This window comes from Notothenia rossii (genome assembly GCF_949606895.1).
Source record: "Notothenia rossii genome assembly, chromosome: 6".
NCBI classification, from domain to species: domain Eukaryota; kingdom Metazoa; phylum Chordata; class Actinopteri; order Perciformes; family Nototheniidae; genus Notothenia; species Notothenia rossii.
The window spans coordinates 65860489-65883966 of NC_136909.1; the positions used below are offsets into that span (position 1 = coordinate 65860489).

General features: G+C 43.2%; 1 protein-coding gene across 11 annotated transcripts in view; it reads left to right on the plus strand.

The window, feature by feature from the left end:
- The window catches only part of sorbs1 (sorbin and SH3 domain containing 1), a 42705-nt gene extending 19233 nt beyond the window's left edge, over positions 1-23472 (plus strand). For 4 of the 11 annotated variants that reach the window (XM_079688627.1, XM_079688631.1, XM_079688632.1 and 1 more), the window contains 15 exons: positions 900-1014; positions 3392-3475; positions 8815-8864; positions 10967-11145; positions 12958-14367; positions 15567-15631; positions 15821-15991; positions 17037-17083; positions 19199-19313; positions 19511-19636; positions 19761-19955; positions 20130-20633; positions 21293-21388; positions 22271-22458; positions 22573-23472. In XM_079688627.1, the coding sequence (XP_079544753.1) occupies positions 900-1014; positions 3392-3475; positions 8815-8864; positions 10967-11145; positions 12958-14367; positions 15567-15631; positions 15821-15991; positions 17037-17083; positions 19199-19313; positions 19511-19636; positions 19761-19955; positions 20130-20633; positions 21293-21388; positions 22271-22458; positions 22573-22771 (3544 nt within the window). In that variant the 3' untranslated portion in view covers positions 22772-23472. The other 7 variants (XM_079688634.1, XM_079688629.1, XM_079688633.1 and 4 more) reach the window with 6 other exon arrangements.
- Positions 23473-23478: the final 6 nt, after the last annotated feature.

Genomic DNA, 23478 nt, shown 5'->3' on the forward strand with positions numbered 1-23478 from the left:
CACTTTAGTCTTATTCGACTTATATTTCTTTGTTTAATTAGTTTTAGATTTTACATATTTTTTGACTTATTATGACGCACAATTCTTTGTAAAGTTTCACAGATCTGTCAGTTAACTACATTAATAAGTGTTCTTTAAGTCAAGGACAGCCCGAGTGCAGAGCAGGTCAAAAAACAATGTCTTCTTCCTCCTGTTGTTGATGTTGTTTTTGTCCCAGGCGGCTTTCACAAGCATGTTGTTTGTGCTGGAGGTGTGATTAGTCTCTCCCCTCCTCAAACACATACACATGTCAGCACCGACACAAAATGATCTGCTCTAAGAAATGAGTGATGGAGTGGTGATGGAGGACAGGTGATGGAGGATAAACTGTTGCCCACTAGAGCTGCAGATGACATGTTGAGGACTGACCTTCCTCTTCCCTCCGGTGTTATGTATGTAGGGGGGCATTGTGAAACATGTAAAGAAAATGCTGCTAGATGTTCTGACTCTCAGAAAGAATGTCATTACAGAAAGTGTTTATTGTGAGGCCATAATAGGTGTTAGATGTCCTATTTAAGAGTCTCATTCCAGTCTGTTTAGTATTACATTTAGCCTTGGCTGCCTGTTACAGTAAGAAATTCTCCCAGGAAATGACACGCTCTGTTTTATGTCACTGGGTCCAATCTTGTTTACCTTATCGAATTACCAATTTGGCTCGACCGGATTTTCTGTCATATCATCATTAGTGGAAGTGAGGGACAGGAGAGGAGAGAGAGAGCGGGGATAATGAGGGCGCACGTCATGTTTGAATACAAAAAAACCCATCTTAGCCTCTGCTGGTTGCCATGGAGACTACTTGATAAGGATTGGCTCTCTTCCATCCCACACCCCAACCCTCCCTGACACCCGCCTCTCCACAGGAACGAGTGGGAGCCCCCGGATAAAAAGGTAGACACCAGGAAGTACCGCGCCGAGCCCAAGAGCATCTTCGAGTACGAGCCAGGGAAATCGTCGGTGCTGAAGCTGGAGAGAACGGTATGTTAGCCGCCTGATTCCCTCTCTCTGTCTCTACTCTTCTTTCTGTGTGCATGTTGTGTAAGCTGTGCCCTCATGCACACCCCCCACCTACCACCTCTGTATCCGAGCTCCCAGGTGGCAGCTTCACTAACAGCTCAGGCGGCGACGTTATGTGTAGTCTGAATTCACCATGTGCACCACATTCCTAAAGGGTGTCCTGTTGCGGTGACAGATGATCCTGCTTGGCAGCAGGGGGGTATCACTTACAGGGATAGCCATTGTCTTCCTTTCTTCAATTTAAGGTTATTCGGCCGAAGCAGCTCGGTGTGAGAGGATCCCAGAGCAGACACAATACATACATCCTGTGTGTGTGTTTATAGAGAGGAAGTGTAATGCTCTTTACTTTCAGCGCAAGCCTTAGCAGTTTGCGCTAAATCAGATGGCACGACATTTTTCAGTGTCCTTGAGAACTGTCACTTCAGGATGAGCTTTGTTAAATATAATACACATATAATTGGCAAGATCTACAGTGTTCTAATTACCAAAAGGAGAACACATACACTCATCACATGTCCTTCTTACATAATATAGGACATGGAGGTGATCAGTATTGTGATTTAGTAGTTGATTATGAAATTATTGTTTGTCTGCTGCTCTGTTGCGTCAAGCTAGTAGATGTTGTTAGCCAGGATCCCGGTGGCACACTCATTAGAGAGAGTTCCCTCCAGTTCATCCTGGGACTTCTGCACAATAATGAAAGAATGTTGTTTTCAATCACAAGCTCACTTACTATGGGTCAGTGTTCTTGTTGCGTCAGCCGGTCATTTTCTACGTCAGTTCTATTATTTTTATTCTCTGAAGCTTCAAGTTGTGTTGGCACTGACTACCTTAGGACATCACAAAAATATATATTTTAAGATTATCTTCAAAATGTAGTGTTCATTGGTCGTCATCAGTATTTGCCTGTTGGTAAGAATAAAATGGAAACATTAAATATGTAGTTCTAACCCTGACTTGGTACAGGGTTTTTTACCGGCCTATGTTAATGCATTACCCTGATATGCATATGTCCATTGGAACAGTTCATGGTGGCTTACATTTTAATCCTGTCAGTACTGTCCAAGCCAATTCCTATAGGAAAGTTGCAAAATTGCATTAAAACTTCAGCCGAGGTTAATATGAGGCTTAAGCCATCAAATCGAATTAATTCTCTACCAAAGTTAAGGCCATTTATAAAAAAAAATCCCTCTTTGTACTTAAGTAGACTTTGGAATCATATTACTAGCATGTACAAGAGAAACAAGTACAGTGATCTGTTGCTTTATTAATATACAGTGTATACAGTACTTGTACCAAATACCAATGTGTATATATTGTATCAAAGTAACAGAATAAATGTACAGCTAAAATAATAATAATAATAATAATAATAATGCATTTTATTTATATAGCGCTTTTCACAACTCAAAGACGCTTAAATAAACATAAACATAGTTTACTGTATGTTTTGTGTTCAGTATATATTTCTAATATATGTTAGAAATGTTTGACATTTAGGGTAATATGCTTATCTGCTTTCTTGTTAAGACTTTATCACGGATTAAGTAGAATTATGGTTCACTATTGTTAATATTAGCAATGTATGCTGCATTAGTGTCCTGTCAGAATAATAGAAGAAAAGAAAATGTTCTGACTGGTTGAAATTGATTTTAGAAACCCCTCAAGTTGGACTCTCAATGGGGAAACGGAAACCAACACGTGGTTGACCTTGTTTGTTTTATCACAAAAACCGAACGGTTAAAGCGACTATTACAATTTTGTGCCAGACTATTACTGTAGTTGGCTGGAAAAAAGGGACTTCCTTCAGTGTCAGTTGGTTGCCTAGCAGTCTCACTGGGACGACAGAACTTCAGGTTTTTGTACAGATTAAAAAATGGGATTATATGTGCTGCTGGTATGAGGATTTTTTTAACGATGACAGCTGTTTCCCCCCGTTTACAGTCTTTGTGTTAAGCCAATTGGCAACTGGTTGCAGCTTCCTATTTATCAAACAGACGCAGTGGTTTCAATCTCCTCATCTAGCTCTCTGCAAGAAAGCATTAGGCGATTTTCAAAAGTAGCAAACTATTACTTATATTACTTATTACTAATAGTCTTTCGACGAAAATAATACATTTGAATCTATCCTTTTATTTACTGTGATGTAAAAAAATCCGTAGCTAGCTTCCTTAATGAAAACACCTATAGTATTACTGATCATTTCTGGTGTTGGGTAAAAACATAAGCCAAACGATATAATATGTATTATTCTCATTTTCTTGGTGTGTTTTCTGTCCTGTCTGAACTGTCTTCTCTTTGTCTCTCTCTCCTCCTCTTCTCGTTGCCGTGCCCCTAGACTCAGGATGTAAATCCAGAAGATGTAAATGTAAAGAATGAGCCTTGGTATAAATTCTTTTCAGAGATGGAGTTTGAGAAAGGGGTAAGTGGTCGATGTTTTAAAAATGGCAGTATATTTTATTGCATGTGATAACATCCATGTTCAAATAATGCCTAAACAAACTGTGTCTGTCTGTAAGGATACTCCAGTTCCCAAATTCACTTGCAATATTTTTCTGAATATTGTCTTTATTTCTCAAGCACATCAAACAAGTGACGGCATGTATAAGAGGAAACGTGTTTCCTCTTGAACTAAATGTACTACCATGTGAGACCTAATGAGACTCCTACTGATTTTATGCATCCCTATTTTTTCAGCAATCAGCAATCTTTTTTTTTTTTAAGGCCCTTTATATAGATGCTTTCATTCCTTATCATTCCTTCATACAATTTAAAAGAATGTGTGTGTCTGGTTGTGTTCTATAAATATCTATTTGAGACCTCTTTAAAAGTGTCAGCAATGTGTATGTAACAGCTCAGACAACAGAAAACGCTCTGACATTATCTGTGGCTTTAGCTCTGTGCCATTTCAATAACTAATATGTACTTAGGCTGATTGTTGATTAACATTCGTAATACTCCAGTAGGTGTCCATGATGAAGAATCACTTAAATGATCAGTGCTGTTTTTCACGGTCCTATTTTCTTTACAACAGGCTCTTGTATCTCTTGCCAACTGTAGCATCCCTGTTTTTTAATGTTGTTAACTCAACACCCAAGAGAAAGACATTGTTTTGTTCATTTTGTATGTGCTCTTTGCCAGCTACCGAACATATCATAACACTTAGAGCCTGGCAGTGGTGGAAGGAGGATTCATATCCTTTACTAAAGTAAAAGTAAAGCACAACACTATACTAAGTGTACCATTTCTGTATTTAAAACCTTACCTAAGTCAAATTATCTAAATAGTATCAGCTAATCGAAGTTAAAGTATCCAAGGTATAAGCAGTAGTAAGTTGTGTAGGTATATTTAAAAAAATTACCCTGTCAGTATCTTACCATTTTATGTGATGTTTTTGGATCAATATCACAGCTTTTGTATGTAGTTTAAACTATAGAAATGCTCCATATTCAATGAAATGTTTGTAGCTTTTTCACTTTCCTTCAAATAACCCTATGTACCAATTGAGGATTTGTGTCAGAAAATCAGCCCTGCATTTTCATAACTCTTCTTAAAGGCATTTCAAATTGTTTAGATTAAAAGTAGGATATTTCTCTCATCCCATAAAGGAGCACTTCCTCTTTCAGTTTATCACACACATTCAAACTCAACAAATCTAGAGATATGCTACATGGTTTTCACTGGACAGGAAGGGGACTTCAAATATCAAATTAACTGTTACTAGAAGAAACACAGTTAAATCTACAATATTCACCTCTGAGATGTTGTGGAGAAGAAGTAAAAGGTGTAATACCTAGTTATAAAGTTAAGGACACAAATCGTTACTGTACTTACTACTTGAGAGTACAGTACTTGAGTAAAGGTACTTAGCTATATTCCACCACTGTCCAGAAGTCACTCTTCACTTGGAGAGGCTGCTTCAGTCTCCAAAGAATCCCAGGGCCTTGATATAATAATTGCTGCCTGTCTGCTATCTGGTTTATTAACCAAAATACCCAAACGGGCACAGGCATGCTCCAGCAGTATACTGTGTCAATGTCATGCCAAATCCATGCCTCGGGCCTCGGTTGGCACCGGCTGAGTGTGGCGCTGGCTGCCCACAAGCAGATGTTGCTTCTCCTCACCGCCACACCCTGGATCATATGAGGTGGCACCACTAACTCAACATGAGGTCATGTCCTAGCATCAGCCAGACGCAGAGGCAGGGTCTCCTGTTCCAGGTTAGGGTATATGTGGAGGAGGTTTAGCAGTGGAGGCAACCGGGCGGACTCTGTCTCATGGCAGCCGAGATGTTTGCCAGGCTTTATGACTGGCTCCTGTTTAATGTCAAAGTCACTTCTAAAGCTGCACCTGGTATGCGCAGTATTTGACCTTAAGGCCCAGCCAGACACTCTGGCTCATTGGAGTTTGATTGACATATCGGTACTCAGTCTGTATTACTGAAGGGGTGATATGGCTGCTGACCACAGTGCTCAGTGGTTTAACAGAGGGATAGGCCTTTCAGGGCTCTGTTTCAGTTAGGTGTCTTATTCTTATCAGGTTTGTTATTACAAATATAAGCAATCAAAACAATTTAAACATTATCCTATAAGAAAAACTGAACTGATATGATATTGCCTGTTAAAGAAAACCCATATAAATCTATGTAAGCTCCCTTCAGTTTTATTTGTTGGTATAATATATCTCTACTGAAAAAGAAAACAGCACAGTTTTTAAAAAATGTATTTTGTATGCATATGTAGCCACCTGCTTCTTGACACTACACCTTTCCTCTAACGGACACAAACTTAAACTAATATAAAAATACAATATTTTTGAGTAAACTAAACTAAAACCAGCAAAAATACTCTAAAGACTAAATTATCTTCTTCTTCAGTTAGGTCTTGTTCTGATCAGGACGTTTATAGTCAACTCAAATTAAATAAGGTAGAGACACATTTCGACTAAAATAAAAAAATCTACTTTAAGAAAAACTTTAATTATACGATATTGCCTGGTTAAAAAAAAGTTATAAAAATGTCTGTAAACTCCTTTAAGTTTGAATGTTTTGGTATATTATCTCACCACTAACAAATGAGACAGCATATTTGTTGTCACTACTGTAACTTCAACTAAACGTATAATTAAAATTAAAAAAAGATTATTAAGTTATTATTAACCTGTTAACTTCTACTAATTAAGCATATTGACAGTATTCACAGTTCCTCTGACCCACATCTTTAGAACATCTTCTCGTGGTTTCTCACTGCTAATTAGGAAGTTGTCAACTAAATGCCTCTAAAGAGCGAGCTTAGTGTAAGTTACACAGTAGATAATCCAACAAGACTGCACTATTTTCTCTTCTTCTTTCCTGTCAAATCATCATTCCTCGTCCAGCAGCGGCCACTCCCAGTCACCTAATAGCCACTGAGTGAGACTGACACCTGTGTGTATTAATCACAGTAATGGTCCTCTTGATTAATATTAATAAGTTCTGGGTTAAGTCCGGAAACACACTTGGTGACAGTTACGGTCAAACACAGGCTCATCGATATACATGGCTAGCTGGAATTCCACGAATAGCTCCGGTCAGGAAGAGCATATCAGCCCTCTGCACCCAACAGAGTGACTCCATCTGTCGGGCATATGCTGACGCAGGGGCTGCTGCCACACTGTCTCAGCGCTGAGTTACACACACCATCCACCGCCACCTGACATATTCTAAAGGAGGCAACTCTGTAAGCCCGCCAGCTCATTGTGCTTTCATATTTAACCTCTGCTGCACACTTAGCCTGTTACCTTTAAGCATTTAGCGGAGATGAGGGGAGGGGCGCTCACGGCTATAACAGGCCCTTCACACTGGGGGAGCTGTTTGTTTTCATGAGTACATATCAACACAAATGCGGTGTTGTCTGGAAAGAATGAGATTCATGTTACCATGACCTACTCATGATCGCTATTTTGAATATGAAAGCAGCTCTGAGTAGACACCTGTTAGGAAACATGCACAGGAAATTCTGCAGAAACGTTGTCATCAGTGTTCCACTGACTCACCGAGGCCTGCACTCTTGTCCATTGACAGCTTCGATATGTCACCGCTTTAAGAGAGGTCCATCCTTTATGTGTGTCTTTATCTGATAACAGTTTTGGCATATCTCTTTATTCTATGTCCTCCTTTTATGTCATAAACTTCCTAAAAAGTGTCACAGCTATGGGATGTTAAAGGACATCAGAGTATGGATTTGTTTCAAACTGTTTTATGTAAAGAAAAAGTTCATTAAGTGACACTAATCAGGCATCTTGTAAATAACCAGATTAAGATTCCTTTACTCCAGAGCCTTCCATGCTTGTTTCCTGTTTACTTTCCACTGATGCTGTGTGTGTTTAAGCCCAGTTACCCAGGGGGATGCAAGAGGACACTATCCTCTCCCCCTGATATCAGTTGAAGAGGGGGGATACAAGAGGAGGAAGAGCTGCAGATTATTCAATGACACTGGCGTGTTCCCCCGAGCCGACATGGAACATTTGGCTTTATAAATAGATGAGACTATAGACCTGGCAGCCTGATGTTCTGCTCTTGTAAAGATCGGCATTTATTCTGAAAGGTTATAAATGATCATCCTGCCCTGGCAACTAAGTGCAGAGGCATGTTGTGGCTGTGGAGAATGCTCCTTGTCTGGACATCGGTGCGTGGAAGCGGAGCCTTGGCCGCGCCGTGGGGAAGTGGATGTGGTATTAACAGCAGGGCCAGGCTGGCTGGGATGGGGATTGTGCAATCGTATTTGCAAACAACACTTGTGCTCTTATTCATAGTGCCCGTGTCACGTCTGTTATTTTTACCTGCTGTGACGTCTGAAAAGAGGAAAGCAAAAGAAACAGTGGGCTAAAATTAGTTTGCACTAAACCATTCAAAATGCTAGTGAGTGCTAACACGCTGAGAGACCACGCCAGTGTTTTTAGGATAATATCTGCTTGGAAACACGCACTACTTTTACTTTTGTATCCATTCAAACATTATTCACTCACTTCATGCTTGCAGCTTATTTCCTTTAGTATAATGTGTTTGTGCTCTTTGTCTTTATAACATTGTTATAATGATCTGTTTCTACAATGTTTTCTCTGTGTGTGTGAGCGTTTGTGTCTCTTTTTGGCTCTATTAAGTGTGTGTGTGTGTGTGTGTGTGTGTGTGTGTGTGTGTGTGTGTGTGTGTGTGTGTGTGTGTGTGTGTGTGTGTGTGTGTGTGTGTGTGTGTGTGTGTGTGTGTGTGTGTGTGTGTGTGTGTGTGTGTGTGTGTGTGTGTGTGTGTGTGTGTGTGTGTGTGTGTGTGTGTGTGTGTGTGTGTAATTCGGCCTGCTTACACCACCAGCTGGTTAATTGTCCCCCGGTCTGGTCCACTGGTAATGTGTGACTCAATACCAGACAAAAGAGACGGCTTCACTGCGAGACAGCAGCCCATTGGCTGAGCCTGTGACAGCCCCCTCCCCGCATGGGCGCCCCCTGACCGATTGCACGCCCACTCCCCCCCCTTTCACTCTCCTCACTGCCGCTTGTTTTCTCCAACTTGCATGCAGGCCAAAACACACGCTTTACTCCTCCATGCCAAGCCCAGTCCAGAGAAGCTAAGAACCCCGGCTGCTCGAGACATAAACCCAGAGCGGAGAGTGAGCGGCGCAGAGGAAAAGAAGAGAGAATCTGACCATAGCTAATGCTCCGGCCTCTGTTCTAGTTGGAGGAGACCTTCCTGTGGATCTATCAATGACTTCTTTGTTTGGTTTGTTGCAGAGTGCCCCCTCTTTCAGCCCCCTGGAAACAGCCTCCGACCTGCAGCACTAGTAAGTCCATGCCTCCTTTTTAATCCAATACTTTGAATCTGGCTTCCTACTTCCTGCATGCTGATGATCATTTAGGGAATGTTATGGGGATAAATGTCAGCAAGAGATTTCTCCACCCTGGAGAGCTCGCCCACCCTCAGCGGGGGGACTCCTGCTTCCTGAGGAGATCCTGTTAATAAGGCAGAAAGCTCTCAGAACAGTGTGTCCTCTGTCTCTATTTCATGGTGTTTTTAAGGGGGCAGGGTACTTGTAGGTTGGAGGCATGCATGCTATGTGGAGATGTATTTAAAGACAGCAACCTGGATGTCACTGGGATAGAGGGAACTCGCTCAGCTGCTGTATAACTTAAAAACCGTTATCTTCTTCTGATTGGGTGTGTGTGTGTGTGTGTGTGTGTGTGTGTGTGTGTGTGTGTGTGTGTGTGTGTGTGTGTGTGTGTGTGTGTGTGTGTGTGTGTGTGTGTGTGTGTGTGTGTGTGTGTGTGTGTGTGTGTGTGTGTGTGTGTGTGTGTGTGTGTGTGTGTGTGTGTGTGTGTGTGTGTGTGTGTGTGTGTGTGTGTGTGTGTGTGTGTGTGTGTGTGTGTGTGTGTGTGTGTGTGTGTGTGTGTGTGTGTGTGTGTGTGTGTGTGTGTGTGAATGGTGAGCGGCAACTGGATTATGAAAGAGGATGCTGGCTGCTGCTAAAACAAAGATTAGCAAGCCCATGATCTTTCTTGTTTTTGTCCGATGAGATTGACATCTTCTATTTTTGAATGCGTAATAAAATGTAAGGAATTTAGGACTGAGCGTCTCCGCTACAGCCCAGGGAAAATAAACTTCCTCCCTCCATTTCTGCTCAGAACTTTCCATCTGCTACAATCATTATGTCATCGTGGCCGAGTGTTTGAAAAAAGATTCCCAATCCTACTTTTTTTAAATCCATTGATTTGTTGGTAATTTGGTAAGGAAGAGGTTCCTGGTGGAACTCAACCAATCTTCTCAAAGGAAACCTCAAGTCATAAACTAACTTCCTTCAAAGGCACATATGTTTATGGCAGGATGCGTTTTTTTCTTCTCTGGGGTTTGTTTGAAATCAGAGAACATTCTTGTTTATATATAATCAAAATTGTAAAATACAAAACCATATGTGTCAGTGTAGTGATTAGATGAATGAATTAAGTAAAAATGTGTGTTTTCAGGCTTTGCTTAGTGATCGCAAATTGTTTGTATGGCCTCACAATAAAAGCTGTGGTGATAGTCCATGCTCAGCCACTGGCATTTAAATGAGCTCCTCATCATTCCAGATAAACATTACAGTTCATTATAGCATTCAGACGGCATACTGTCGATTTAACCTGAACCTTCCCAAGAGATTGTCCTTACACCTCGCATGGCTCCTGACCTGCTGACTTCCTGTCTAGCATTTATGTGAATTCTTAAAAGTGACCTAGAACCAACATGATTTTAACGGCTCTCCGCAGTCAGCCGTGCGCTCACACCGCTATGAAAGAGCTTTTTGTGTCGAGGTCGTGAACAAGGCGAGTAATGTATCCATACATTTGTGCAAGCTTGTAAAGACTCCGACTTGGCAAAACTGCAGGTGTAAAAAACATTTGGAAAATACATTTCCTGACGCAAGTGAAAATGTGTTGTTTTTTAGATGATACCTGAGTCGGTCAGTTTAACGGCCGTGTTTGTCTGCACGAATAAAAGGAGCAGCGTGAGCAACACGTGAGCGGCATGTGAAAGAGAGTAAACCTGACAGTTGTACAGGTGCATGGCAGGAGCTGATGCACCATGTGGGAATGTTCAGAGAATATTTTTAGAAATGTGTCCCTTTGGCCTCCCTGGAATGCCAAGATATGTGTGGTAGCTAATGCCTTCTCTCAACAGCCTCCCAATTCTGCACTTTTCTTGCTCAAGTTTGTCTGTTTCTGATTATTCTGTCTCCCACAAGTCTGCTAAGCCCGGAATTACCTCAAGATATGCTAAACAAGAACCATATGAGAGCTCGTTACCCAATTTGTGTGCCTCTGGTTATCATAAAACACATGTAACTGAACTCCTTTGAATGAATTTGACTGTGTTTAACTAGCTGTCTGTGTTCCTCTCACCGCTGTCTAGCTCCTCGAGCAAGTCTGGACACAGTGAGGTGGAGAAGGACGGAGGATCATCCTCGAGTGAGCCCGGCGCTCCAGAATGCGAACGCCATGTTTACAAGAGTGTCCTGGAGGGTGGCGACATCCCCTTACAAGGTCTACGGGCCCTAAACAAGCGCCAAGCCAGCTCCTCCTCCTCTAAAGGTAAGACAAGAGCCACTTCGTACATGTGCCAGTGAACAGGTGTGTGTATGTTTATGGATGTGGAGCCTAGACCGGACAGCGGGCCATTAAAGGTCTTTCCTGCTGAGTCAGAACCAATTAGCAGCGGACAAGTCAAGCCGCTCAGACAGGGATACATGTGTTTCCGTTTACCTTTCCATTGGAATCCACACATTTTTCTTTTGCTCCCAGACCTCACAGCATCGATGCATTCATTCGCCCCTGCAGCTTCTTTTGATTTATTATTGGTTTCCATCAAACAAGTACCGGCCATCTGCTTTGGAAAACTCACTGAGGGAGTGAGGTTGTCCCGCTAAGTCGATGGAAGCTAACCTTGGAGAGTTTCCCCCACCACCCCCCTCCCACCCTCACCTCTTGCTCCAGTTGTGACCCGCCAGTCGCTAGGCAGGCTTAGGGCAAGACTCCAGTGCGTTCCAGCGCCAGGGAGCGGAGGGCCAGAGAGGGGATGGATGAGGAGGGTCGGGTGAGATAAACAGACAGGGGTGAGATAAACAGGAGGGACAAAGAGGGTGGGAAGGCATGAGGAAGTCAGCTGTCAGAATGAGGTCAGGGGCTGGAATGCCTGCGCACATGGCCAGGGAGAGAAACGCTGGGGGAGGAGAGGTGTAAGGTAGATAAAGGAAGGGACAGTGTGACTCATTACATGTCATTACGTCTAGGAAGACACGCAGCAGATGTCACTTTAAAAACTGTCCACGCCGAGAAAAGGTTTTGTAAATTTCCACAAAAAAAAGATGTATAAAGACAGTTGCTTTAACCGGTTAAAGTAGGAATATTCAGTGCACTGGGCACAGTCAACTGACTAGCACGCTCCTTTATTAGCATTCGGCCCAAAGTGCTAGAAACCAAACACTTCATCATGTGTTTCTGTCTTGTGCTCCTGAATTAAGAAAATATCTGTTTTATTCTTTGTCCTTTGAAGAACTGAGCTTCCTCAAGGGCTTATCAGACTTGCAGTGCCGTAGTATATCTAGTGTACTTCCTCAGTGTGTTTTTTTTCTGGTAGATATGACAGATGGGTCAGAAGTGTCTCACAGCATGTGAAAGTGTTGTGTCACTTCCAGGTTCCATCTGTGGTGCTGTCACGAGTGTACAATCGGGAGGAACTGATCATAGACTGCATATAGGAACTGAGGGGAGTATTTTGGTTTGACAGTCATATTTTACTGGGCAGGTTGACTCAGGATACATTTTTAATTTACGACCGTGTAGGGGAGCAGTGTATTAACAGGGGCGCTACAGGGCATTTATCACTGCAGCCGCCTGTCTTATTTCTAAAAGTAGAATAAGAATATATGTAGGAGGTTAAAGAGGAACAGTCAGGTGTCATGTTGCGGAAAAAATATGAATAAGACGCAGAAAAGATTGAAATGATTGTATTTCTTTTGTTGTTAAGTGTACTGATACCGCAGTCCGTGCTCCTATACGACCTCCAACATCATTTAACATTTCATGGCATATTGCTGTTTTAATACTTTATGTTCCACTTGTTATATTTCTGTTGACAATGATATTGATATTGCAAGAATGTGTTAGACACTACATTTCCCCTTGTTTCATTTTTACAAAGCGTAATTCTTCACTGCAGCACCACGCTGTCTAACATCTATAACTTGATGCACAAAGCATCAAGTGTGCTTTCTCTTCTCATCTACTTTTAATGTAACTCAGACTTTACTTTAAAAATGTGTCTGACTATGTTCTAGTGTGTGTGATCCTGTGACCATTGTAATCTAATATGTTGTTTATTCTGTTGTCCTGCATGCTTGCCAGTGGATTATAAAGGTGGGAATGGCTATATAATTTCACCCTGCTCCTCTGTAAATAGTCGATCGGTTCTTGCCAGTACTGCAATAGGTAGCCAGTGTAAGAGTATGAAGCCTCTTTCTGCTGCCAAAGCCTGTATACCCCAAATCCTGCCCTCTAAATTCAAGCCCAAGCTGCTGCCGCCCAGTGGTGACAGTCAGGAGAGCAGGACTAAAGCTGTCCGGCACCCAAAGGCCCACAGCTGTGAGGAGCTGTACACGGGGCCCTGTGACACAGACTTTTCCAGAGCAGAGGAAAGGGAGAGCAAGCATTATGCAGACTCCAGCTCAGAGTGCGGGGACCGCTTCAGGAATGTTTCCCCCACAATCAGGAGGGGCGCTTCAGAGTTCTCCAGCCTGTACAAGAGCATGCACCACATCCAGCGGCCCAGCTCGGCCGGCTGCAGCCCCAACGGCAGCGTCCGCAACCTGGCCTCTCTTTTCGAGAAGTCAAAAGCCGAGGGGGGTGAAAGTTCAGAGGCGGATGATGGGGGTGACATTCCACGGGAGGCAGTGTCGTCACGGGTCAGCGAGTTTGAAATGATCATCCAGCGGTCTAGCTCCGCGCCCAGCCGCTCCTCCTCCATGCCCACCCTGAACTCCGGCCACAGCCCCGACCACAGCACCGCCCAGCTCTTCATGGCCTCTGCAGTGTCAGCGGAGTCCCTTTTGGTAACTGACGCCACCCAGATGGACCGCTGCACCCCAGTGGAGGCAGAGGGCAAGAGATGTGAGGAGGAGACCGTGTCACCGGGCGATGTGAGCCCCTCCTCACAGGAAGGACATGTCAGGAGTGATTCACCCTCTAACACTGAGGAGGAGGTCGAGCAGATCCTCAGTAAAGCCCCAGAACTGATCCACCAACATGTATCAAAGAGTCCCTCCATGCAGCTTCCAGCATCTCCGCAACACAACCATCTCCACCACCACCACTTGCTACACCACCTCAACAATCAACTCCTCAAACCCAGCAAATGCAAAGGCTCTTGCCCCGCCTCCTACACTCGCTTCACCACCATCCTCAGGCACGAGAGGCAGCAGGCCACCAGCCAACAGGAGAAGCCGCCCCCTGTGGAGAAGAAGACCACGCTGCCCGGGAACCTCCTGCTCATGGGCCCTGCTCCTTTCAGGTTACGGAAGAACCTGCAATCCCACCAAAGTCGTAGGACCCTGTTAGCCACCAAAGTGACAACGAGCACCCAGAGGCCCAGCGCTTTTTCCCCCGAGCCCAGGCCCCTGATCCCCCAGCGCCTCTCCTCCCTGGAGGTCCTGGAGAGGTTGGGGAACGGGGAGGGGAGCCCCACGGACCATCTGAGTAACGGGCAGGGCTTGGACGCCAACGGGAACCTCCTGCAGCCGCCGGCCGCTCTCCGCAGAGGTTGCTATCTCCATCCCTTCACCACTCTTCCCCCCCTTTCTGTGATCTCTCATTTATCTCGACTCTCTCTTCACCTTGTGTCCCTTTTCTCCACAAAGTGACGCCGCCTGCCCCCCCCCCCTTCCATCTGTAGTCTGTGTGCTGTGTTTACAAAGTGACAAGAAAGCCTCTCCATCTCATTGTGTCAGTGTGCTGTTTGGTGCTCTCCCATCTTTCACTTGAATGAGTATGGTCCCCACAAACGCATCAAAACCCCTCAGTGACTGTAGGAGGTTCAGGCAGCTTTTGGTAAAGTATATATCTCCTGGTGACATCAGATTTGAGTTGTATGCAAGAGTGCTAGTGCCTGCATAAGCATTACACCGACACAGAGCAATTGTGTTTTATAGCAAATCTGTTTTATTGCATCATTATGGTGTGAGATAAAAGTAGATGGGAAGTGTTGTTTGCCTTCTTTAACATCTATTATGAGTCATTTGTTCATTACATCAAATTGTAAAAGCTTTGCCTTAAACTCTGAGCATTCCTCTGTAATGTTTAAGCGGGATATTTCTATATAACATTGCATACGCTCTCTCAAATTGATGTCTCACCATGTATGTATCTGTTTTTATTTTTCTGTTTTGGGAACAATTTACATCTGCCATCTTTCATTCTTTCACCATGAAAGGTTTGTTTTTAGCCTGACAGGATGTTCCCTGATTGGATTTCTTTTCGCATCAGACACAAACCTGAGCCATTGATAGTTACTATTTAGGGAACAGAATGAAACATCTTTGGTTGTGTGGGGGACAAATTAAGTCATGGAGATATCTAGCTAAACTTCAGTAAACTAACTGATGGTTGGTTGATCAGTAATGTCATGTTTTTCCTTTGGCCTAGACACAGTAGGTCTCATATTTTCCTTTCCTGCATTTTATTTTTCCATGAACACACATCGGATCATTCTGTGTTCATTACTACGTGCATGCAGGAATAGATTTGGCTTTTTGGATGTGTGTGTGTGCTTTTCTTTTGAGATTATGGTGTTCATTCAAGGCATGCGTAGTTGTATTTATTGTATTGTTTTTTTCATCTGAGTTAAGGAGTTGACTGCAATATCATCATCCTCTATTAGAAAACATTTATTTTTGTTGATGTTTTTGCCTATAGAGTAAAAACATCTTCACAGCGTAATCTTCTTTCTGTCTCTGTTTCAGACTCTTCCCCAGTTCTCGGGGAGAGCCAGGATGAAGTAATGCGGAGGCGTCATGGGGACAAAGAGGTAAACTTTTTGAAACTCAAGCCAAACTTTCCTAAATAACACCCCACTGACAATGCTTTATTCAAAAGAGCTGTGTTATGAATGAGGAAATCATTTATTATACATAACAAAGAGTGTGTGTAATGAATAAAAGAGCAGAGGAGACCCATATCTGCAGGGAACAAACACTTCCGTCTGGTTTCCTGACAGAAAATCTTGGAGGAGCAGCGGCGGCTGAAGCGGGAACAGGAAGAGGCCGACACGGCGTCAAGACGACACACAGGCAATGTCCCCACGCACCACCAGTTCATCACCAACGAGCGCTTCGGAGACCTGCTCAACATCACAGATAACACGGAGAAGAGGAAATCAGGCGTAGAGGTACAATAAAGGGCCGCCTCTTATCCTTGTGTAAGCAGGAAAAAAGCAGCAGATGCTTGGTCAGTTTGCGTGTGAGTCAGGGTGTGGGGGGTTGACAGAGGGGTTCCTACAGACACAGGTGGCTTTCTCTTCTGGGTCAAAAACTCACAGGGAGGAGAGCAGTGATGGAAATCAAAATATGAGTTGGTGAACTTATCACTAAATATCCAGACTGCACACTGTTTACCAGATACATATCTTAGCTGTTTCTTTTTTTTTAAAACCTTGATTTAGTCCTCACCATTGAGATTGTGTTTTACATCGTCCCCAAACATTTTCAAATACAGCTTCAACATGAGACAGTAAAGTCCATTTCATGAACACTTCAATATCCCCCCGACTTCAAATATAGAAAACTAGACAATAAATAAATGAGTGTATAGCAAGACATCCACACAGAAATGTGTGTATTTAGTTTTTAATACATAGATGATCTGCCTCGTGCAGCATCGTCAGAATGTAATGACAGTTTTGGTCATACAGTATCTGAACAAAAAGCTTTATTAAAGTTACAAACTGCAGCTTAAATGTACCGTTTGGGAGATAAAAAGACAAATGTCTCTCTTTTGCACATAAAAAGTACTCTACTCTATTTTTCTATTTCCATGTCACTGGTATCAGTTGCAACCTTGTTGTGTTTACTGAGGTGTGCCTGCTCCCTTGGCAGACCGTTCTCACAGTAAACAACCCCCGGTAGTTTCTTACTGGACATGCTCCAGAGGACAAGTAACCCAGTCAGTCACAAGCACCTCATTCCTGTGCCCCGTGAGAATAGTAATGTTCTCACAGGGCACAGGAAGGACAACTCAGGCAGATTTACAGCTTACAACACATTCCTTGAAAATCTTTTCCCAATACACAAACATCATAGTATAGTTACCAAAAAGTGACAAAGGTGTAATGGAATAATAGGGTTCAGTCTTTAAACTGACTTTACGATAGAATCTACAGGTATGATGTTGTACATTTTAAGCGAGTGAATCATTTGTATTATATATCTTTTCAGAGAACTCCAGCTATGGCTCGCTTCGACTTCAGAGCAGAAACTCTAAAGTGAGTAATCTTTTAAGAGCCTCACGAAAAATGTTTTTGTTGCAGAGATGTTGAGTGTCATTGCATGACGGCTAAAGGTATTTAAGATGCTGCTATTATATGAGCATCTTTAGTAGATTTTACAATTGTACAGACCTTGCTGAAATAATGATTTTCTTGTATTAAAATGTATCTTATAGGCGGGGTTACATCTGACATAACTATGCCAGATCATACAATCGCAGGAAATCACTGTTCAGAATAGTAGAATCACAATCACCAAACTCAGAAGAACTCAGAGTGCAATGCACACAAACTTGCTTGCGTGATGTCTTTTGAATAGCGATTGGTTTATATGTGGGCCGATCAAAAATGTTCTATATAACACATGTGTTTGAGGTACAGTGGGGCAAAAAAGTATTTAGTCAGCCACCAATTGTGCAAGTTCTCCGACTTAAAAAGATGAGAGGTCTGTAATTTTCATCCTAGGTATACCTCAACTATGAGAGACAGAATGGGGGGAAAGAATCCAGAAATACACATTGTAGGATTTTTAATGAATTAATTGGTAAATTCCTCGGTAAAATAAGTATTTGATCACCTACAAACAAACAAGATTTCTGGCTCTCACAGACCTGTAACTTCTTCTTTAAGAGCCTCCTCTGTCCTCCACTTGTTAACTGTAATAATGGCACCTGTTTGAACTCGTTATCAGTATAAAAGACACCTGTCCACAACCTCAAACAGTCACACTCCAAACTCCACTATGGCCAAGAGCAAAGAGCTGTCAAAGGACACCAGAAACAAAATTGTAAACCTGCACCAGGTTGGGAAGACTGAATCTGCAATAGGTAAGCAGCTTGGTGTGAAGAAATCAACTGTGAGCAATTATTAGAAAATGGAAGACATACAAGACCACTGATAATCTCCCTCGATCTGGGGCTCCACGCAAGATCTCACCCTGTGGGGTCAAAATGATCACAAGAACGGTGAGCAAAAATCCCAGAACCACACGGGGGGACCTAGTCAATGACCTGCAGAGAGCTGGGACCAAAGTAACAAAGGCTACCATCAGTAACACACTACGCCGCCAGGGACTCAAATCCTGCAGTGCCAGACGTGTCCCCCTGCTTAAGCCAGTACATGTCCAGGCCCGTCTGAAGTTTGCTAGAGAGCATTTAGATGATCCAGAAGAGGATTGGGAGAATGTCATATGGTCAGATGAAACCAAAATATAACTTTTTGGTAAAAACTTAACTACACGTGTTTGGAGGAGAAAGAATGCTGAGTTGCATCCAAAGAACACCGTACCTACTGTGAAACATGGGGGTGGAAACATCATGCTTTGGGGCTGTTTTTCTGCAAAGGGACCAGGACGACTGATCTGTAAAGGAAAGAATGAATGGGGCCATGTATCGTGAGATTTTGAGTGACAACCTCCTTCCATCAGCAAGGGCATTGAAGATGAAACGTGGCTGGGTCTTTCAGCATGACAATGATCCCAAACACACCGCCCGGGCAACGAAGGAAAGGCTTCGTAAGAAGCATTTCAAGGTCCTGGAGTGGCCTAGCCAGTCTCCAGATCTCAACCCCATAGAAAATCTTTGGAGGGAGTTGAAAGTCCGTGTTTCCCAGCGACAGCCCCAAAACATCACTGCTCTAGAGGAGATCTGCATGGAGGAATGGGCCAAAATACCAGCAACAGTGTGTGAAAACCTTGTGAAGACTTACAGAAAACGTTTGACCTCTGTCATTGCCAACAAAGGGCATATAACAAAGTATTGAGATGAACTTTTGTTATTGACCAAATACTTATTTTCCACCATAATTTGCAAATAAATTCTTTAAAAATCAGACAATGTGATTTTCTGGATTTTTTTTTCTCATTCTGTCTCTCATAGTTGAGGTCTACCTAGGATGAAAATTACAGGCCTCTCTCATCTTTTTAAGTGGGATAACTTGCACAATTGGTGGCTGACTAAATACTTTTTTGCCCCACTGTATATATATGTATTAGATTTGCCTTAGTATCTAAGTAGCATCAAAGTGCAAATACGACGCCGGGACTGCTTCATTTTGACGTACAACTGTATGATCCTTTTTTCATTACAAATAATCTCTTTGGAACATTTCTAGGGAGTTACCGTTTCAGAAGGGAGACATCATCTTCATTATTCGACAGGTGGATCAAAACTGGTATGAAGGGGAACACCACGGAAGAGTTGGCATTTTCCCTCAGAGTTACGTAGAGGTATGTAAGAAGAGCAACTAAGTTTTTTAAATAGTGTTTCTCTCAGTTCATCATTAACATTTATTTCACCATACATATCATTTGTATTACCCGATTGCAGTGTTGGAGATGTCTTGCATAATCACTCTACTGCACAATGTGTTCTCTTCTGATTTTCTTACTCAGTAATCACTTGCATTATTTCTTGCTTTCTTCAGCTCCTTCCCCCCACAGAGAAGGCCCAGCCAAAGAAAAGTGCCCAAGTGCAGGTACTGGAATACGGAGAGGCTCTCGCACGCTTCAACTTCAACGGGGACACGGTGGTGGAAATGTCTTTCAGAAAGGTATGGAGGGGGGATGAAGAGCAATCAGAAACACATTTAAGGAACTTTCAGGATTGTTGTATACATCTAGATGCTTTTATCCTTTGTTACTCATGTTTCTCAACCAACAAATATGCGTCTGCAGGGGGAGAGGATCACGCTGATTCGCAGAGTTGATGAAAACTGGTATGAAGGGAAAATCGCTGGCACCAACCGCCAAGGCATCTTCCCCGTCACATACGTAGAAGTGAACAAACGACCCCGCATCAAAAATGGCGTGGACTACCTGGACCCTCCTGTCAGCCAGTCGCCACAGCGTAGCCAGAATGCTTCCCCTCAGGTAAGGAACCCTACGGGTACATTAAGAATGGAATCAAATCTGTGAATCTGTGAATTCTCTTCTATGTTCACCATGACCCCCCCCTTTTAATTTAAATATGTTTTCACCTTCCGTTTCCTTTTCTTCCTCTCATCCCCTCTTCGTTTCCATCTCCTCCAACGTTGCTCTTATAAGCTGTACCGTAATCGTCTGACCACCTCCCCCTTGCCCCTCCCTCGCTCCCCCCGCCGCTCTGTGTCCCCCGAGGTCCACGCTATCTCCTCTGAGTGGATCTCCCTGACTGTGGGAGGCGGGAGCCCCCCCGCCGCACCCACCCCTCCCCTGCCGCCGCTGCCCACCGTGTCATATCGCTGCGGCGAGTACCTGCCCCCGCCCTACTCCGCCAGCCCTGTGCCCCTCATCAGCGGCAGCCCATACGGTATCTCACCCATGGCTTCCCCATCCGCCTCCCCTCTCCCCCCGCCTTACCCGCCCAGACCCAACTCCACCACTCCCTTCCTCACGTTCACCCCGCCTCAGGGGGAGGACTTTCTTCGCTTCCGTCCCAGCATGAGCCCCTGCGGAGGGCCGGTGCTGGAGGGCTGGTTGAGGGGGGAGAAGGAGTTGACAGAGGGGGAAGGCACAGAGGGGGACAGGGGCCACGCAGCCCCGGGCAGCAGGCGAAATAGCCCTGCAGAGGTATCTTCCGCATGGTGTGCAGTGTTGCATCATGGGCTTTGGCCACAGTGTAATTCTCTAATAAGATGTTTGATGAAGTACTGAGGCTGATATCTGTGTGTGGAAATTGGACTAACTCTTAGATGTAACCAGAAGTTGATTTTAGGATGAATATGGAGACAGAATAAGCACACGGCTTAAAGCTGCAAGTCTGCATGTTGTTGTTATGGAGTGTTCGCTACTAACATGCAAGTGTTTTACAGTTTTTTTCAGTGTTTACATAGTACGTTTTAGGTTTCTTAGCTATAAGAGGAATATAATAGGAGCTATTCTTCTGGCATTAAAAGGATCTATTTGAGAGCTCAAGTGTCTTCCTCTTCATAAAATCCAGTCTTTGGTTGCATGTTGTTGTTGTGCCTTGAAGAGGTGTGATGCCATTGGAGTTTGAAAGTTTATTTAGGACAGTGACATATTTATTAGTTAGTATTTATAGGTTTCACATGTTAGCTTGTGTTTCAAAAGCTGCTGCGAGGTTGAAATGTTCCCCTACAGGGTAATGCAACCTGACTGTAACCTCAAGTATGATGAAGTTTACAGCAGGTGGATACATGGTGCGGAGCTTTAGAGAAAAACTTTTATTTTGTAATGTCCTTGCTGATTTGACTTATTTTGTGTTGCAGTTTGTGAGGGATGAGGCTGAACATCATGGACGCAGCTCCAGAAGCCCTGTGATGCTGTTTGACATCCAAGACAACAACAATGTCAACTCGTTAGCGGTAAGGAGGAGCAGAGTTTTCTTATTAAATATTAAGTATTTTGTAGTTTGCTAAATGACTTCATAATCTGTATAATAACCATTTAACCCATCACCTTTCATATAACTCATATCATCCTTAACTTTCATTATGTCGTCTTCATTTTGTATTTCAGTACAAAGCTGGAAGTAGTTAGCTTAGCATAACTGGAGACAGGGAAACCTTGCTTTTGTCCATATTTTATAGAATTCAACTATCAGTGCCACTATAGTTTTGAAATGATCATAACATGTTCATTGGTTGTTTGTTTATTTTTTACAAAAAGCATTGGATTTGGAGGTTAACTGCTACACACCTAAACATGAAAGACTCTAGAAGGGTCTTAAAAGTTGCTTAGTTTGCAACATTGGCACTCACCATACACACAACTCCCTGTTAAACTGCAAATCGTTACAGTACACCAGTTTTCAGTCTTTATGCTTAGCTCATCTAACTGGCTATTCATTTGAGCTTCATATTGAATGGACAGACAAAGTTTCCATGAGTATATTTACTCAAGCTATTTCCTGTAAGCTGTACCTATCATCTTCCCCCTAACATTGCATGTTCATAATGAATGGTATCCTGTAAAAAAGTGAACTAATATTTCATGTTTCCTGTCTACATGCTCTTTTCATGCCTCTCCTCCTGGGCTCCACCAACGTCTCCTCTGCTTTCTCTCCCGGCTTTTAACGGATCACTTCCTTTTCTGCCTTGCTACTTACTGGGCCTACCTTCCTGTCTCGCCCTTCGCCCCCATCCCTCCCCCCCCTCTCTAACTCCTCACCTCCCCACCTCGGGGGCCTCCTAACTGGACTCCTTTGGGGCCGCTGTCTGTCTTTCTCTGACGACTTCACCTACTAGGAGGCAGTGTGTAATGAGATCTTGAATATAGCTGAGACCTCGGTGAGGTATTGCAGCAACCTGTCCCACCACCCTCATGACTCTGTCAATCGACTGCACCCCCACCCCAGTAAACAATCTCTCATCATTTCCCAGCAACCCCTGTCCCACAGCAGCAGCCCGGAGCCCAACCGTCTGAGCTGTGGAATGTGAGTACATCTGTATTTCACTTAAACAACATGTTTATTTTCGTTATTTAATTTCAGTTTTTACATTTTATGATTTGTAATTTTTGCAACATGTTTCCTTGCATCCTGCTCCAGTTTCCAGGCCCTGTACAGTTACGTTCCTCAGAATGAAGACGAGCTGGAGCTGCATGAGGGAGATCTCGTCAGCGTCATGGAGAAGTGCGATGACGGTTGGTTTGTCGGTATGTGCCTACAGGCCCTCGGGAAACATTCCTCAGAGACGCAGTTACACTCGCTGTGTCACATTAATCTGTATAGGGTTTCTGCTGAATGACAGCAAAGGACTGTACACGTGTGCATGCTCAAGGCAGAAGTAGAGTCGTTTTCACCATGTCACATCCTTCCATATAGGGTTTCTAGAGAATGACAGCACAGGATTGAGTGCAATGTACGTAAGGCTTTGCACTTAATTTTAGATATGCCTAAAGCAACCAAAGGAACTTTTATTTAGTTTTGATCTTGACTCCCCCTGTGTTCAAAAGCAGAAGTGTTTTCTCTGGATGTGTCGTTAAGATCTTCACCTGGTGAAAGCTTTAAAGCTTTAGCTCTCTTTGTTGAAATCACCAACTAAATGTATATATTGATGTAGAACCACATTTCGCAATTCATTTCATAAATCAAATAGACATATTACATACCAGTCTAGTGGAAAAAAGACATGGTTCTGAATCCTTCCAAATTCCAATTTTCTCCATCTGTTTTCTCTCATGGTCCCCCTTTTTTTTTTTTATCTCTGCCGGAACTGTCCCAGTAACAGCCATAACCAAAATATATAATGTCAAGAATAAGAATCCCTAATTAAAAATCTCCTCCTGCTTCCTTTTAAAGGGGACTCATTTAACCTTTTGGGGTTATCCCTTTCCTGTAGTGTGTTAAATAGGTTTGTATGCATTGTAAATGGTCTGCAAAGTCTAAAATCCTACAGATTTCTCTCCATAGAGGGTGAAAAAAGGTGCTGCAACACAGGCCGTATTAGAAAAA